General features: G+C 35.8%; 1 protein-coding gene and 2 non-coding genes across 3 annotated transcripts; 2 read left to right on the top strand and 1 right to left on the bottom strand.

Moving 5' to 3' along the window:
- The first annotated feature begins 4,939 nt into the window (after positions 1 to 4,939).
- Positions 4,940 to 5,012, top strand: TRNAA-AGC (transfer RNA alanine (anticodon AGC)). The gene has a single exon. It is a non-coding gene; the product is annotated as a tRNA-Ala (tRNA).
- A 4,239-nt stretch (positions 5,013 to 9,251) lies between these two features.
- On the top strand, positions 9,252 to 9,324 carry TRNAA-AGC (transfer RNA alanine (anticodon AGC)). Its single transcript has one exon. It is a non-coding gene; the product is annotated as a tRNA-Ala (tRNA).
- A 2,614-nt stretch (positions 9,325 to 11,938) lies between these two features.
- LOC149003524 (G-type lectin S-receptor-like serine/threonine-protein kinase At1g11410) lies at positions 11,939 to 14,449 on the bottom strand. The gene is made up of 7 exons (XM_089138835.1): positions 13,968 to 14,449; positions 13,716 to 13,844; positions 13,424 to 13,620; positions 13,077 to 13,285; positions 12,744 to 12,983; positions 12,438 to 12,591; positions 11,939 to 12,358 (listed from the first exon to the last, which is right to left on the bottom strand). The coding sequence occupies exons 1-7, from the start codon at positions 14,359 to 14,361 to the stop codon at positions 12,053 to 12,055; spliced, it is 1,629 nt and encodes a 542-aa protein (XP_088994961.1). The 5' UTR covers positions 14,362 to 14,449; the 3' UTR covers positions 11,939 to 12,052.
- Positions 14,450 to 16,091: the final 1,642 nt, after the last annotated feature.

Genomic DNA, 16,091 nt, shown 5'->3' with positions numbered 1-16,091 from the left:
GCTCTCCAGTATGTTCTTTGGCTTACCCTTTTCCACAGAGCTGCTTCTGTGTTTTTCCCCCCTTTCCTTTGGTCACTGGGTTGATGGTACTCTCTACACCCTACTCATACATAATTCCTGTCTGATGGGTATGGGGGGGGAGGGGGGGGGGGGGGGGGGGAGAGAGAGAGAGAGAGAGAGAGAGAGAGAGAGAGAGAGAGAGAGAGAGAGAGAGAGAGAGAGAGATTTTGCAGAATCAATAAATTGATCACCATAGTTCGGTTAAACCTTTAGAATGGAAACAATCATTTTCCTTGTTTTCAAAAAACACTAAAAACTGAATTTTCAGAAGGTGAGGGGCATTTCAAACATTCAAGAGGAACCAAAGCTTTTTGGCTGCCTGTGGACTAGAAAGACTTCTTTGTTATTCAGGTTTTGCTGTTCTTCTTAATCCAGTAACATGCATAATGCATGCTTGGAGAGTGAGAGAAGAGTCCATGGGTAGAATACGAGAAGTTTTCTCTGTGAATCTACATATTGCTAGGTGTATCAAACAAAAATAATATCAGTCTTTTATTGTTTAAATAACATTTAATAGCTTTAATTTCTAAATAGTTGCAATTTTCTTCTTTAAATGATTACTCTTATCACTCTGGGGTTGAAAATTTGAAGCCCAATACGGACAAGTCAATCTTAGCCTCAATCTTCAACTGAGGTGGCGCCAGCAAATTGCGACTCTTAACATGTCTTCAAGGTTGAGAAACTTTGTCAAATCCTTGTTTTGCTTAGCATGGATTCAAGTCAATAGGTCAAATTTATAATATCTTTAGATGAAAGTAATATCTTTTAAAAGTCTGAAAGCAAGTATCAAGGGTTGTCGGCTTGTCGCTCAGATGGTAGAGCGCTCACTTAGCATGCAATACCCTGTATCTCCCCGTGTTTATATTTTTTAATAGGCTGTTTTGATGTCCAACTTAACGCATGTAATCCGCTGAAATTTACTTAAAAAGGCAATTTTGAACCTAACATAGTAAAACATATCAGCAAAATTCGACCAAAATTTGCCAAGTTCCGACTGGTTCATCCAGTGGCGAACTACTTTTCTCGCCGAAACTGAAAGTCTGAAACCGTCTAGTTTTCAGCTAGAAATTGGCGATATTTTGCAAAGAATTGTTGAATCGACCGTTCGACGATAATTTCAGCGATAAAAACTGAAATATAGTCGAATTATCAAAAATATTTTAGGAATTTCTCTTTCCTATTGTATTTTTTTTTTTGGTACTGGTGCTTTTTTTAATACTATAAATGACAATGTAATGTCATAAGCAAGGGTCGAACCCAAGACCTCCCACTGAGAATCATGGATCTCTCCTACTTTTTGTATTATTGTCATATTTTTCTTCGATCTTCAACCTATTATAGTAGATCTCGCTTCACACAATTCCAGCATTGGATCTCTCCTACTTTTTGTATTATTGTCATATTTTTCTTCGATCTTCAACCTATTATAGTAGATCTCGCTTCACACAATTCTAGCATTGTTCGAGATGATCAAGTAGGATTTTACACATATCTGAGAGAGTTTGTTGAATTTTTTTATTTGAGAGGTAATCATTGTTCTTTAAAATTTTTTTTTTTTTTTTTTTTCAAAATATATGCCATAATATTGTTGGATGATTATGAAATAAAAATATGTTAAACACTATGAAGTGATTTATGAACTCACCGTGTTGATTTTTTTTTTTTGCAAAGTAATTTATTTATTTATTTTCGAGTGATCAAAAATTATATTTTTCTAAATTGAAAATGCTTACTTTTTTCATGATATATGTGTTTTATTGTGATGGAAAAAACATATGTGGAACTCCATGGAATCAATCTACAAACTCATGTAGTCAAAATATTTTTTTCACTTTCAATAAATAATTATCTTTTTTTTTTTTTGAAAATTATTAAAATATTAATAAAAATATAAATAATTATGGCAGAGTTATATAAGCATTTTCAAGTGCCATTCATGTGGTTTCATTGACGGTTTTGATATGAGTAGCTTTTTATTTTGAAAAAAATTTAAATATTTATTTTGTATTTAAAAAAATAGAAAATAATTGTTAGCTAGATATATGATTGTTTCTTTGTAGATAGAAAATTATTTTGTTTAATGACTTATACAATCATTTTCGATGCAACAATTATCATGTTTGGTCATGGGAGAGGAGTTGGTTCATAGGACAACCACAATTATAGGGACCTACAATGAGGGAGAGGTTGATCCAGCATGACAATATTCTATTGCTATTGATAGCAACAAGAGTAGGACAATATGTAACTTCTATGATAAGGAGTTGAACCACATGGCACAAGCAGGTTCAAGACTCACATCATTGGTAGTTCAAAGGATGTGGCCACGTGCACTGAGGTGCATGCTAATATATGATGATTTAAGGGTCTCAAAGATTTTAAGAAAAGTTACGAGAAAGAATTTAAATGGGATAGCATAGATTCTATTATTGCTAGGCGGTGGATCAGGGACATGGAAAAGGATTTTGATGCCATTTGATGTACAGATTCTCAGAAGGTGATGTGTGCCACATATATGTTTATTAGTGAAGTAAATGCATGGTGGCAAACAACTAAGCCTATCATTTTGGTTGCATATGGAAAAATTACATGGACCATATTTAAAGAAGAATTTGATAGAAAGTATTTTCCTCCACATGTTAAGACCTAAAAGATATCTGAATTTATAAATTTGAAACAAGGCCCTATGTGAGTTATTGAGTATGAAAGAAAATTTGAGGAGCACTCTAAATATACTCCTCAAATGATAAGTACTGAAAAGATGAAGGCTCAACTGTTTGAAGGAGGGCTTAGGGTTGATATGCAAATTGAAGAATAAGTTACTAGTCTCTTGGAGACTTTGTGTCCCAGTTATCTTTGGGTGCTGAATTTTCAAACATATATCAATTTTTTTTTTCTGTGAAAAACATATATATATATATGTATATACATAGTCGCTGTGTCGGACCATGGCGACATGGCGACTCGGGTGACATGTCGCCAGATGTCAGCCGACTTTTGGCAAAGGTTCGATGAAATTTGACGTGTAGCCTAATTTGAGGCCAATAAACACATTGGGAGTGTTATTTTGACATAAAACATCACATAATCTAAAGTTATAATTAGCACATGTCCGGTTATATGCGGGCAAAACTGGAAGTTTGGAAATTTCATATAAACTAATGTAAATATGTAAACAGAACACAAATACACAACTAGTAAATAGATGTACTAAAGTTTACAATTCATTATACAATTATGTTGAGTATGGTTCATGCTTCACATTTTGTTGTCGACAGACACGGGGGTGTGGGGATAGCGCCCCTGAAGCCTGTAAAGGTCCTATGTCACGTTTGCAAAAATTGAACGAAAAATCGGCGAAAAACAAATGAAATACTGTTATATATGGCGAATGTAGCGAATATATTACCGATTTTTCAGTGACATCAATTTTTGACGATACGGCGATATATCGCCGATATATTGTAAATATCGTGTCGCTGCGGGGAGTCTTGTCGGCCCCCCCCCAACGACACGGCGATATATCGCCCTGTGTAAACGTTAAGAAAAGGGGTGAGAAAAAAAACACATGTGGGGTTTTAGAAAGTCTTGGGGTGGGAAAGTTGGATTGTCACTTCATCAGACAAGTTTCCTTGACAAGTTTCATTGATTAAAGAAAGCTTGGCTCTCACTTTCTCGGCCCAAACAATCAAACAATACACACTTTTATAGAAAAAATAGGAAAAGTGAAAGAAAAAAAATTGATTTTTTTCAAGAATTTTCTCACCCCATTTTGATTCCAGCAAACAAATGCAGCCTAGAAGATTTTAGCTTTTTGGTGCAATTGAGCGTGGGTGCCACGGTCATTAGTCAGAAGAAACGGGTCCACCTCCATTAAAAGGTAAGTAGTATTCAACCACATTCCTTTCCTTCTCGTTTTTGTGTTTTAGATATTTATTTAAAGATCAACCACCATTCCTATTTATAAGGGTACGATGGTTTCAAACATTTTTTTTTAATGAAAGACTATGGTTCCGAACATGGTCTCATAAAATACTATTTTTTACTTGAAAAGGCAAATGTATGTCAATTATTTTATGTTTTATTTATCCCTAGAAGTAGATATGTCCAAGCTTGTTATTCCTAAATGCCGTGTAACAATGAGGTTAAACCAATGTTTTGAGGAGTTGGAATCTCCTACCACAAACCACAAGGTTTAGATCCCACATCTTAAGGCATGGGCCTACCATGTTAAAGTGCTTGACGTCTGATAAGCCTATATTTATATTTATAAAAAGAAGTTTGTTTTTTATTATTTGATTATTATCAAATAAGTTCCAAAAGGGATGGCCAAAATCTAGACTCTTCGCTGCAGGTACTGCACATTAATTGCACAACACCCAAGCAATTTTCTTCAAACACTAGTTGAGTTTATTATATAAATATATGAAAGATGTATTAATAATTCAAAAAGAAAGTTTTTATCTTACTTGACAGCTATAGAGTTGATTATATTCTTCCTTTAAAAACAAAGTCAGTCTTCAATGACTTTCTTTTTGAATGATAAATATAACCAACCATATAGCCGTCGAGTATGACACAATTCTTCCTTCAGAAACAAAGTTAGTCTTCGATGACTTTCTTTCTAAATGATAAAATATAACCAACTATATAGTTGTCGAGTAAGACACAGACTTTCTTTCTAAGGATGAATTCAAAGTTGTAAGTATCACTTATTATTTATGTGTACTATCACTTAGTATTCATATGTATAAGGACGGATTGTAAATTTGCACTATTCTTCTCTTTTCTTTGGGTTCTTACACTTTAGCACTCATATCTGTTTGTGTACTATTGGATGAAATAGGTCTATATGTATTTGATTCACATAATTTCACGTGGGGATGTAGCTCAGATGGTAGAGCGCTCGCTTAGCATGTGAGAGGTACGGGGATCGATACCCCGCATCTCCATAAGCTTTTTTGTTTTCTAATAATAGTCCGTTTTATCCTCGGTCTAAACGCATGTAAAACGTTAAAATGCTTGCACTGGAAAGGGCAATTTTGTCAAAAAAAGAGAGGAAACTTTTGAACCAAAGTGAAGAAAAGTAGAAGACCAAAAATCATCCGAAATACCAACTTTAACCCTAGCGGCCGAATTCTCTGATGAACTTCACCGGTAAGGTTCTTCATTGTTCTTCGATTTCTCTCTCTCTTCAGCGATTGTCTAACGGTAGTCAGCATTTTTTTTTCAAACGAACGTTTAAGTTTTAACCCTAACCCTAGCCCCTGCGAAAGAGATCCCTGTTTTTCACCTTTTGGTTCTTCTAGATTCATAGTGTTCTTATTGTTTTCGCTGAATAACTAACAGAATCAAAGTCGAAGAATATTGATCTGTAAATCCGACACTACTCAGTTTGATAGTGATTTTCAGTTATGCTTCCCCCTGTTTACTCTTACAGTCCACTGTGAACAATAATACAAGTATTTGTCGAACTGTTCTTATGATTGCAATGTGTTTCGTATTATTTAGGGTTTTGCTCTCTGCGATTCCGCAGGCGAGTGTTTTCTGCCTTCTCTTAAACATCTTTTAACAGTCTTGAGTGCTATTATAATTTGCAGTGGTCCACTTCCTCTACAGGCGAAACCCTACTTTAATCAGGCGTGAGCACCAGCCCACTTATTCGGCACCTTTTTTTTCCTTTTTCTTCTTCTTCTTCTTGTTCTCTCTCGATTTCTTTCACTCTCTTTGTCTCTAAACCCTGCTTCTCCCCTGACTGAATAGCATATATTGCCGTTGATTTATGAATGATTTATCAATGTTTGAAACTGCTCCCTCGTCCCCATATGCTTCTCAGCGCCTTGCCATCATGAGATAAGCTCTGGTTGTGTCAAGTTTGAACTGTTAAGAGGCATTGGTCACCCTTCCTTTCTTTCTTGTTGCTCTCCTGTATATTCTTTGGCTATTCTGTAATTCTCCCCATATTCTGGTTTTGTTAGATAACCACTCCAAAAACTATATTTTTTCCCTCTATTTTGAACTGTGTTATCTTATCTACACCATGGATCAGATGATTCTGTTTGCTGATCCTCGATTCAAAGGTTCCATTTTCATTTCCTGGTGGCAGTGGGGTTGGGTGTTTGATGGGGTGGGTTAAGAAGAGTTGTGTGAGGATGGAGAGATTCTGTTGTGGACCTGGGTTTTTTATGCTGTGATATGGGAAGATTACCATCGAACCAGGTCTATCCTCAGCTCGATCCTTGACTCCGGTTGAGAACGGTTCAACCAGGGTGAGGGTTTGAACGTCCTGGTCAAGTCACTATAGCGTGATGGAGAAGGAACCTTGCGGTTCGAAGACAAGCACGATCCCATGAAGTTTGGGGCACAAAATCAGATTACAAACGGTTGCTACCACAATCAGGAGTGGGCAATCGTGCAAGATGTGGCAACTACCACAATAATGGAGGGAAGGATCGTGTCCTTAAAGGAAACTGCTTGCAACTCCGAAAAAGGGGCTTAACCCAAATATCTGACAGTCACCAAGAAGAGGCACTAACAACAGGAAAACCCTATATAAACTAAAGGGTCACACAAAGCGAGGGGTAACTGAATCGTTTTCCTCACAATCATATTCAATTTATGTTCTGCAACTAGCTAGAGTCTTGTGATCAGTTCTTAACTGACTTAGCCTTCGGAGGTATCCTCTCGACCCCCACGGTCACGCCACATCTAACATTGTTTTGCAGGTCATCCATCAGGGATCAAAAGGTTGAGCAAATTTTGGATGCATCATGCTATATAAGAACTTTCAACTCCTGCATCAAATGAGCATGGCAACCGCCATTTCACACATGCACTGAAAATCTACAATTGGACGTTTGTTCTAGCAAAAATTGAATCATTATACTCTTATTACGTTTTTGAAATTTCAAGGTATGTTTCTTGTTTAGAGCATAAAGTATCAAGAAGATTTTGACTAACTATTAACTTTGAGTTTTGTGCATGTTTTCCTTTAGTCACCCTCATGTTGGGTCTTTGGCCATTCTTATGTAATTCCTACCTCACATTTACCTTCTTTTTTTTCGTCCAAAAGTAAGCTTATATAAAGCTCTCCAGGTGAAAATTCCCGGATGCGGACGCGGTTCCCTCGTCGTGAAAGAAGTAATTCAAGGGAAGCCCCGGGTCAAACCGCGTTCGTGAAAGAGTTCTTTTATATAAAATACGGGGCAGTTCCACCAAATTCTAGAGATATTAAAAGTTCTAGTCCCACAAGCAATGCAAATTACGTGAGTGTTGTCTAACCTACTAGTAAAAGAAAAAAGCATAGACTCAAAAGACATCCTAAACATCAAAATCTCATCAACAATACAACAATATATCTAGTCTAAAGAATGACTCCGACTATTGAGGGCCTCAATTGCAACTTTTGCAGTCTGAAAAGATAACCAACTTGGTAATGTGAAGTGATTGCGCCAATAAAACCCCATTCCTTATCGCCTCTAATTCCATTACAGCTATCGACATGCACCTCACATTTACCCTTACCCATAGAGTTGTTGTGTGTATGTTTTTTCCTTTTTTTTGGTCACTCCACTTGGTTCGCAGTACTGTCTACACCCAACATGTTGGACACTCATACATAATGCCTAGGTGATGGGATGTGAAAGTGTGTTTCAGAGAGACTTTTTGCAGAATCAAGAAATTCATCACCATTGCTCTTATGTCATTTATGTACTGGCCGGTTAGGCCTTTAAAAAGAAAACGGTCATTTTCCATATTTTAAAATTAAAACACTGAAGAACTGTATGATCAAAAAGTGAGTGGCATTTCAAATATTCAAAGATGGGGGAACACAAGACTTTGGCTGCCAATGGAGTAGAAGGACTTTTTGGCCATTCTGGTTCTATTGCTCTTTCTCATCCAGTAACATGCGTGGATGGAGAGTGAGAGTAGAGTTCATGGGTGGAATATCAAAAGATTTTGAGTTTTTGCAAGGTGCCCACTTCAAAATTTGTAAATTATCCACCTTAACAGTCATTTGACCGTTATGTTTGATACTTAAATGGCTCATATACCCCCTGTGTACTATAAAAAGACTAAAAGGTCCTCTCAGTTTTTTTTTTGGTAAAGCGCTCTCACTTGCTTGAGGCTGCCTTGTTAGCTGGAATAAAGGTGAAGTGGAAAAAAATGAATGGAAAAATTCTTGAAAAAAACAAATTATTCATACTTTTCCTTTAAATCCGAAAAGTGTATATTATTTAGTTATTTTGAGTGGAAAAGTTAGATATAAATTTAAAGAAACTTGTAAGGTGAGGTGGCAACTCAATTTTTCCACCCTAATCATTTTCAAAATTTCACAAAATGTGTGGAACTTTGTGGAAAAATATGGAAAAGTAAAATATAAGATTCACAATTAACACTTTTTCACACTTTCTTTTCTTTCTCACTCGCCCCATTAATAGGGTTCATATGTTTTTTTTTCCCCTGTCCCTCTTTTGCAAACAAACCCAACCTTAATAAGTGATTGTAGTTACCCTCACAAATTTCAACTCTTTTATGTCTTTGAGGTTATGAAATTCTTGTTTTACTAGGGTGGATTCAAGTCGATACGTCAAAATTACACCATTAGATGAAAGTTGTCACGGACCATCATCTAATAGAACGGAAAATGGTAATATCATATTCGTATTATATTATTATATTTAGACGGATTCAGATAATAATATCCTATTAGTTTTTGGACGGATTCAATTGGATTTTGATGATAATCGTAAAATTATTTTCTTAATATATTCTTCTAAATGGCATATACAGACTTAATATAAGTTTCTAACTATTTTATTGACATCTTTATCATTTTATTTATGAGGGTTAAAGTTTGAAATTTAAGAAACTTTGATATTTATTTTAGTAGAGAATTTTCAAAAATAGTTACATGGTTTAAAAAAAAAAACAAAATTCAAATAAGTAATTTAATCGGATAATTTTATTGAACAGATAATAACCAGTGAGAAAGGGGCATATCATATTCGCATCTCGTTAGTAATCGGAAGGAATTAAACACCCCTAAACAATGTGAATGCGAATTTGGAATTGGATTTCAGTTATTCATCTACACCCTTATTTTATATCACACGTGCATAAGAATACACAATTATTATAAATGGCATCTATATAAATATTTATTTTTAATTATTTATAACACAACAGTTGGGGATGTAGCTCAGATGGTAGAGCGCTCGCTTAGCATGCGAGAGGTACGGGGATCGATACCCCGCATCTCCATAGAGGGGCATTATTTATTTTTGATAGTCAGTTTTATCCTCGGTTTAAACGCATGTAATACCTTGTAATGCTTGCACTTAAAGGGCAATTTTGTCAAAACAAGGAATTTGAACGCAAACTCCCTCACGAAGAGAAGAAAACCAAAAATCTTCCGAAATACCATCTCTAACCCTAGCGGCCGAAATCTCTGATGAACTTCACCGGTAAGGTTCTTGATTGTTCTTCGATTTCTCTACCTTCAGCAATTGTCTAACTGTAATCAGCATTTTTTTATCCAAACGAACGTTAAACCCTAACCCTAGCCCCTGCGAAAGGGATCCCTGTTCTTCATCTTTGCTGTCTCCGTTGACCCAGCCCATCAGAATCAGCTTGTTTCGACGTTCGTCTCTTCTTCCTCTTCTTGGTCTCAGCATCTCCAGGTGGTGCAGTTGCGATAAGCCGAAGCGTCAAGGCAAGTGAAATAATACTCGGTTTTCCCCTTTTGGTTCTTCTAGATTCATAGTGTTCTTATTGTTTTCGCCGAATAACCAACAGAATCACTGTCAATCGACTCATTCGAAGATTATTGATCTGTAAATCCGACACTACTCAGTTTGATAGTGATTTTCAGTTATGCTTCCCCCTGTTTACTCTTTCAGTCCACTGTGAACAATAATACAACTATTTGTCGAAATGTTCTTATGATTGCAATATGTTTCGTATTATTTAGGGTTTTGCTCTCTGCGATTCCGCAGACAAGTGTTTTCTGCCTTCTCTTAAACATCTTTTAACAGTCTTGAGTGCTATTATAATTTGCAGTGGTCCACTTCCTCTACAGGCGAAACCCTACTTTAATCAGGCGTGAGCACCAGCCCACTTATTCAGCACGTTTTTCTTCTTCTTCTTCTTCTTCTTCTCTCGATTTCTTTCACTCTCTTTGTCTCTAAACCCTGCTTCTCCCCTGACTGAAAATAGCATATGTTGCCGTTGATTTATGAATGATTTATCAATGCTTGAAACTGCTCCCTCGTCCCCATATGCTTCTCAGCGCCTTGCCACCATGAGATAAGCTCTGATTGTGTCAAGTTTGAACTGTTAAGAGGCATTAATCACCCTTCCTTTCTTTCTTGTTGCTCTCCTGTATATTCTTTGGCTATTCTTGTCCAGTTACCTACCTCACATTAACCCTTTTCCACAGAGCTGCTTCTGTGTTTTCCCCCTTTTCTTTGGTCACTGGGTTGATGAAACTCTCGATCTACACCCTACTCATACATAATTCCTGTCTGATGGGTGTGGGTGTGGGGGTGTGAGAAAGAAAGAGAGAGACTTTTGCAGAATCAAGAAATTCATCACCATAGCTCTTATGTGGATGCAGCGTGTATGTACTGGCTAAACCTTTAAAATGGAAACAATCCATTCAAACATTGAATAGGAACCTAAGATTTTGGCTGCCTATGGATTAGAAAGACTTCTTTGTCATTCTGGTTTTGCTGTTCTTCTTAATCCAGTAATATACATAATGCATGCATGGAGAGTGAGAGGAGAGTCCATGGGTGGAATATGAGAAGTTTTCTCTGTGAATCTACATATTGCTAGGTGTATCAAACAAAAATAATCAGTCTTTTATTGTTTAAATAACATTTAATAGCTTTAATTTCTAAATGATTGCAATTTTCTTCTTTAATCGATTACTTTTATAACTCTAGGGTTGAAAATTTGGAACCCAATTTTGTCAAAATAGGTAAATTTGAACCTAAGTACCTAACATGGTAAAACATATCAGCGAAATTTGCCAAACCAAAGCTGATGAAATCACACTCATGCTACCGCTCTAGTGGTATGATTACACATAAAAGAAAGAGGAGAATGACATAGGGAAAGGAAAAACTAGAATTAAATATAAGAGTATAGTGAAGCAATGGAAGAATATCATAGTTAGAGAGTACTTTCAAGGGCAATGGCTGCTCAAATTCTCTGTTAGCGACGTGGAATATTGTTAGTAAAGTTACCAATCTCTTGGAGAGTTTGAGTTTGAGACCCAATAGACACTAACAAGCACTCAGCCATGCTCTCTGTGCTATGCCTTCGACCCCACGACGTCCCAATTATCTCTGGGTGTTGAATAAAACATATATCAAAAAAAAAATTCTGTGAAAAACATATATATCAAAATAATGTTTTCCATTTTAAAAGAAAGGGTTAACTGCTCATTACCTACATATAAATATTTTAATATAAAATGAAAAAACAAATATTAAAAAGACAAGATTATCCATGCAAATAATTTGTATGGGATGAGTATATAGGTATAAATGTACATGTTTGCAATGTAGTTATTAATATACCTACAAAGTGTGGGTTTATTGACAAAGCATGTGGTGTTTTCAATTCAATATGTTGTATTAAGAGTTTTATGTCATGGAATACCATAATCATGAAATTTAACAATAAAATAGATTGATTTATATATTTTACATCAATTTTTGCAGCCAACTTAAACAACTAGGCAAAATTAACTTTACTTTACTTCATTAGCAACCAGACCACATAAAAGGGAAAAGGAATCTCTTTCACTTCACTTACCTTTTCTATTCTCCTTGCAACCAAACATAGTCTAAAGATTTCACTTAATGTATTGAGTTATATCCAACCAAACTCAATAGACTCTCAATGTGTTTTAAAAGTCAATGTATTCATAAACCATAGAAGTAGTCAACTTGTTAAGTTACAACACAAAGTAATAGCGTCTTTATCGAGGATCCACTGTAGAGGTTGTCACTTCATTTATAGAACAAGATCTTATCTCTCTGGTAGATGAGTCTTGACCCTTGAGAGTTCTCTTCAAAATAAGAGCTGGTTGGTTTGGCATAGGCATCTTTGTTTCTTCCCCTAGCATGAAAACAACACTCGACATAGTAGGTCTGTCTGATACATTTTCTTGCACACACAATAGCCCAACGTGGATGCACTTCAAAACTTCATCAGCAGGAAAGGAATCACCCATTGATGAATCAATTATCTCCAATGCTTGACATTTTTTCCACAACTCCCATACCTAAAATTTTCATACACATCAAGGAAGGGGAGCTAAAAATGCTTCTACAAGAAGAATGTAAACAAACAAATAGACTTACGTATTCTATTAAACTTATTGAAGGATCTTCATGAAAATATACTTTGCTATTCTTCTTTCCGCTAATGATCTCCAATAACAAAACTCCAAAACTAAATACATCCGATTTTATTGAGAAAAGCCCTTGCATTGCGTACTCTGGTGACATATAACCACTGCATGCCACGTTTTTTAAAATAAGAAAGATAGTTGAGTAAGCCATGGAAGGAGGATAATATTTTTAATATAATATTTACCAATCTAAATTTTACTTGGTTTTAAGGAAAAAAAAATTTACTTTGTCCTAAGATGAAAAGGAAAAGCTTACTATGTCCCAACTACTTTATTTGTATTTGCTTGACTTTGATCTCCTCCAAAAATTCTTGCCATGCCGAAATCTGAAATTTTGGGATTCATGTATTCATCTAACAACACATTACTTGCTTTTAAATCTCTATGGATAATTCTCAACCTGGAGTCTTGATGAAGATATAGAACACCTCGAGCAATTCCAATTATGATTTCAAATCGTTTTCTCCATCCGAGCAATTTCCTTTTACTTTCATCGGTCCAAAGTAGTTAAAGAAAATTATGAAAATTAAATTGAATTTAGCATATGCTTAAAAGCAAACTTTCAAGTGAAATTTAGTGAAGCATACCGAAAATGAAATAGTCCAAGCTTTTGTTGGGCATGTACTCATAGATTAATATCTTTTCTTCTTCTTGGACACAACAAGCTAGAAGCCTAACCAAATTTCTATGCTGAAGTCTCGCAATGAGTCGAACTTCATTTTTGAACTCTTCTATCCCTTGCCCTGAATTCTTGGATAATCTCTTCACAGCTAGCTCCATCCCATTGAATAGCCGACCCTAGAAATTTATATGAAACCAACTAATCAATAACTGATTCTTATCATATGACAAATAAATAGTTGATCTAAGAGTTTATCTAAACTTAATTTCATGACGTAAATATATTTGATGATGAATGGGAAGATAAGTCATCACCTTGTAAACAGCACCAAAACCGCCTTCTCCAAGTTTGTTGTTGGGAGAGAAATTGTCAGTGGCAGCTACTACAACATCTAGTTCAATAAATGGTAATTCTAGATTCGTTCCATTGTTTCCAAGCTCATTAGCTGAAGAATTTGTGAAATCAAATAATAACCGGCTTTGCCGCTTCTGCCGTTGCCTCTTAGTTGCCGCTGATCATCATCAACTATGGTTTAATAGTAGGCACTGGTGAAACTGCTAATATGAAAATGGAGAAGAAGTCTCTTGTTTTTATTTTTTCTTTTACCTTTTTTGTTTTTCAGCAAGCAATATGCACACCAAGCAGATAGAAGCATACCCACAATAACAGCCATCGAAAATATTACCTCGTTTCTCCAATTGTGAAGAAATCCTTTATCTTTTTGTGCTTTTGCAGCTACACATAAAACCATTTTTATCAACTCTCACATACTTTAGATGCCAAATATTCATTCCGTATATATCTAAAAGCTTAGCAATGGAAGATTGTGAAGTAATATATATACAAACCTAGCTCCACAGCATCCACACGTAGATAGAAAGGTAGTGTTGACAGCTATGGAAACATTGGTGGACCAAAGAGAACGTCTCTGATCGATATCGGAAGAGACTATGAGATTCCCATCGAAGGCCAAGTAGAGAATTCCAAAGGAATCGTTGAGTGGGTTGTCTCTATTAGCAACCCAAGCCACAGTCTTTTCAGAAATTTTGTTGTACCAAATTCCAACGTACTTGTAAGGAGAAGTACCAGGGCGAAAGAAGCCCAAGGCGAAGTTGCTTCCAGAAGAAACAAGGGTTTCGCCGTCGATGATGGATTCAGTGGAGTTTAAGGTGTCTTTAGCTGAAGATATGGTGACAATGAAGAAGGCGCAGAACTGACAAAGGAGAAAGCAAAACCTTGTGAGAGAGAACATCGAAGCTGATAATTGTGATGTTGTCAGAGATTGAGGGAGTGGCAAAGCTGGAATGGGTTTTGTTCTTAGAATGAGGAAGGGCAGCCTGTTCTTGTAGTATCATTCCTTCTTACTTCGATGATATTTTTGAAGGAGAGAGGCCGAGCAGGTCATGAGGGGTTGAAGATATTACTACAGCAAGACTATGCGATTATATTGTGGTGGAGTCTGACAACTAGTAGCTGGTCATATCCGGTGCTTAATGATGCTAACAGTTCAGCTACTTTTGGATCTCCATAATTAATCTTTGAAATCTATTACCTCTCCTCTAATTTTATCGATTGTAGTTTTCTTTGTGTTCGTAGGCAAGCCAATATGGTGAGAGGCCTTGTCATTGTCATGTGTGATAATTTGATCATTCTCCACGGCTGGATGAATGTTTCCAACTGTTCTTCACGGTGGCTTTATGAGTGAAATCATTCGTTCTTTCCGCCCAAAAAAAAAAAAAAAACTAATAAATGTTATTAATTGCTATGGAGTGCACAGTTTGTCTTGTTGATTTTTTTGTGTGGGATGGAAAAAATTTTCTATTCATACGTTTAATTAGGTAGACATTTGTCTATTCAAAATTAGAAGCCTCGTTTTCGTAATCAATGTAAAACAAATCAAACTATTTAAACTCACTTTCTTTTTCTTTTTTTTCAAAAGTTTTCAAGTTGCCAAAGATAACCCTTCTTCTATGTACACTCTCGTTCTTCTTTGTTTTCATTGATCATTCTCTATCTTTTGTATATCTGCCACTACTAATTGAAATTACGATGTTCATATTACCACCATCATCTTTTTTCCTTCTCGTTTTTGTATTTTATATATTTATTTAAGATCATCCACCATTCCTATTTATAAGGATACGATTTTTCACTTGCAAAGGCATATGTCAATTATTTTATGTTTTATTTGTCACTAGAAATAGATATGTCAAAGCTTGTTTATCCTAAATGCCATGTAACAATGAAGTTAAACCAATGTTGTGGGGAGTTGGACCTACTTGTTAAAGTGCTTGACCTATGATAGGCTTGTATTTATATTTATAAAAAGAAAGTCGCTTTTTTGTCATTATCAAATCAGTTCCAAGGGCTAGCTAATTCTTAACACGAGTTCGACTTTAGTGTTGCACAATTAATGCGTATTACTGTGCTACGAACGGGACCAAGATTTCAATATTGACCGTCTGTTTCTCAAAAGTCAAAAGTGTAAAAACACACTTTTCGAAATGGACGATCAAAATCCAAATCTCGGTCTCGTTCATAACACGGTGATGCGCATTAATTGCGCAGCATCCAAGCAACTTCCATCTACCAATGGTTGACTTTATTATATTAATATATGAAGGATATATTCGTACTTCAGAAAGAAAGTTTGTGTCCTATTCGACGGCTATTTGGTCGATTATATTCTTCCTTCAGAAACAAACTTAGTCTTTGACGACTTTCTTTTCGAATGATGAATATAACCAACTATGTAGCTGTCAAGTAGGACACAATTCTTCATTCACAAACAAAGTCAGTCTTCGATGCCTTCCTTTCTGAATGATGAATATAACCAACTATATAGCCATCGAGTAAGACATAGACTTTCTTTCTTTAGTATGAATATATGAAGTGGTCACAGTCTTAGTTGATTGACAAATACAAAGGCTTACAAAATTAAGTAGTGCCTTTCAAATGGAATCTGTAGTAGTCTATCAGTGG

Source organism: Hakea prostrata, chromosome 10 (assembly GCF_041222555.1).
Source record: "Hakea prostrata isolate BN-2017 chromosome 10, UWA_Hpros_2, whole genome shotgun sequence".
NCBI classification, from domain to species: Eukaryota; Viridiplantae; Streptophyta; class Magnoliopsida; order Proteales; family Proteaceae; genus Hakea; species Hakea prostrata.
This window is presented reverse-complemented; position numbering and strand designations above follow the sequence as displayed.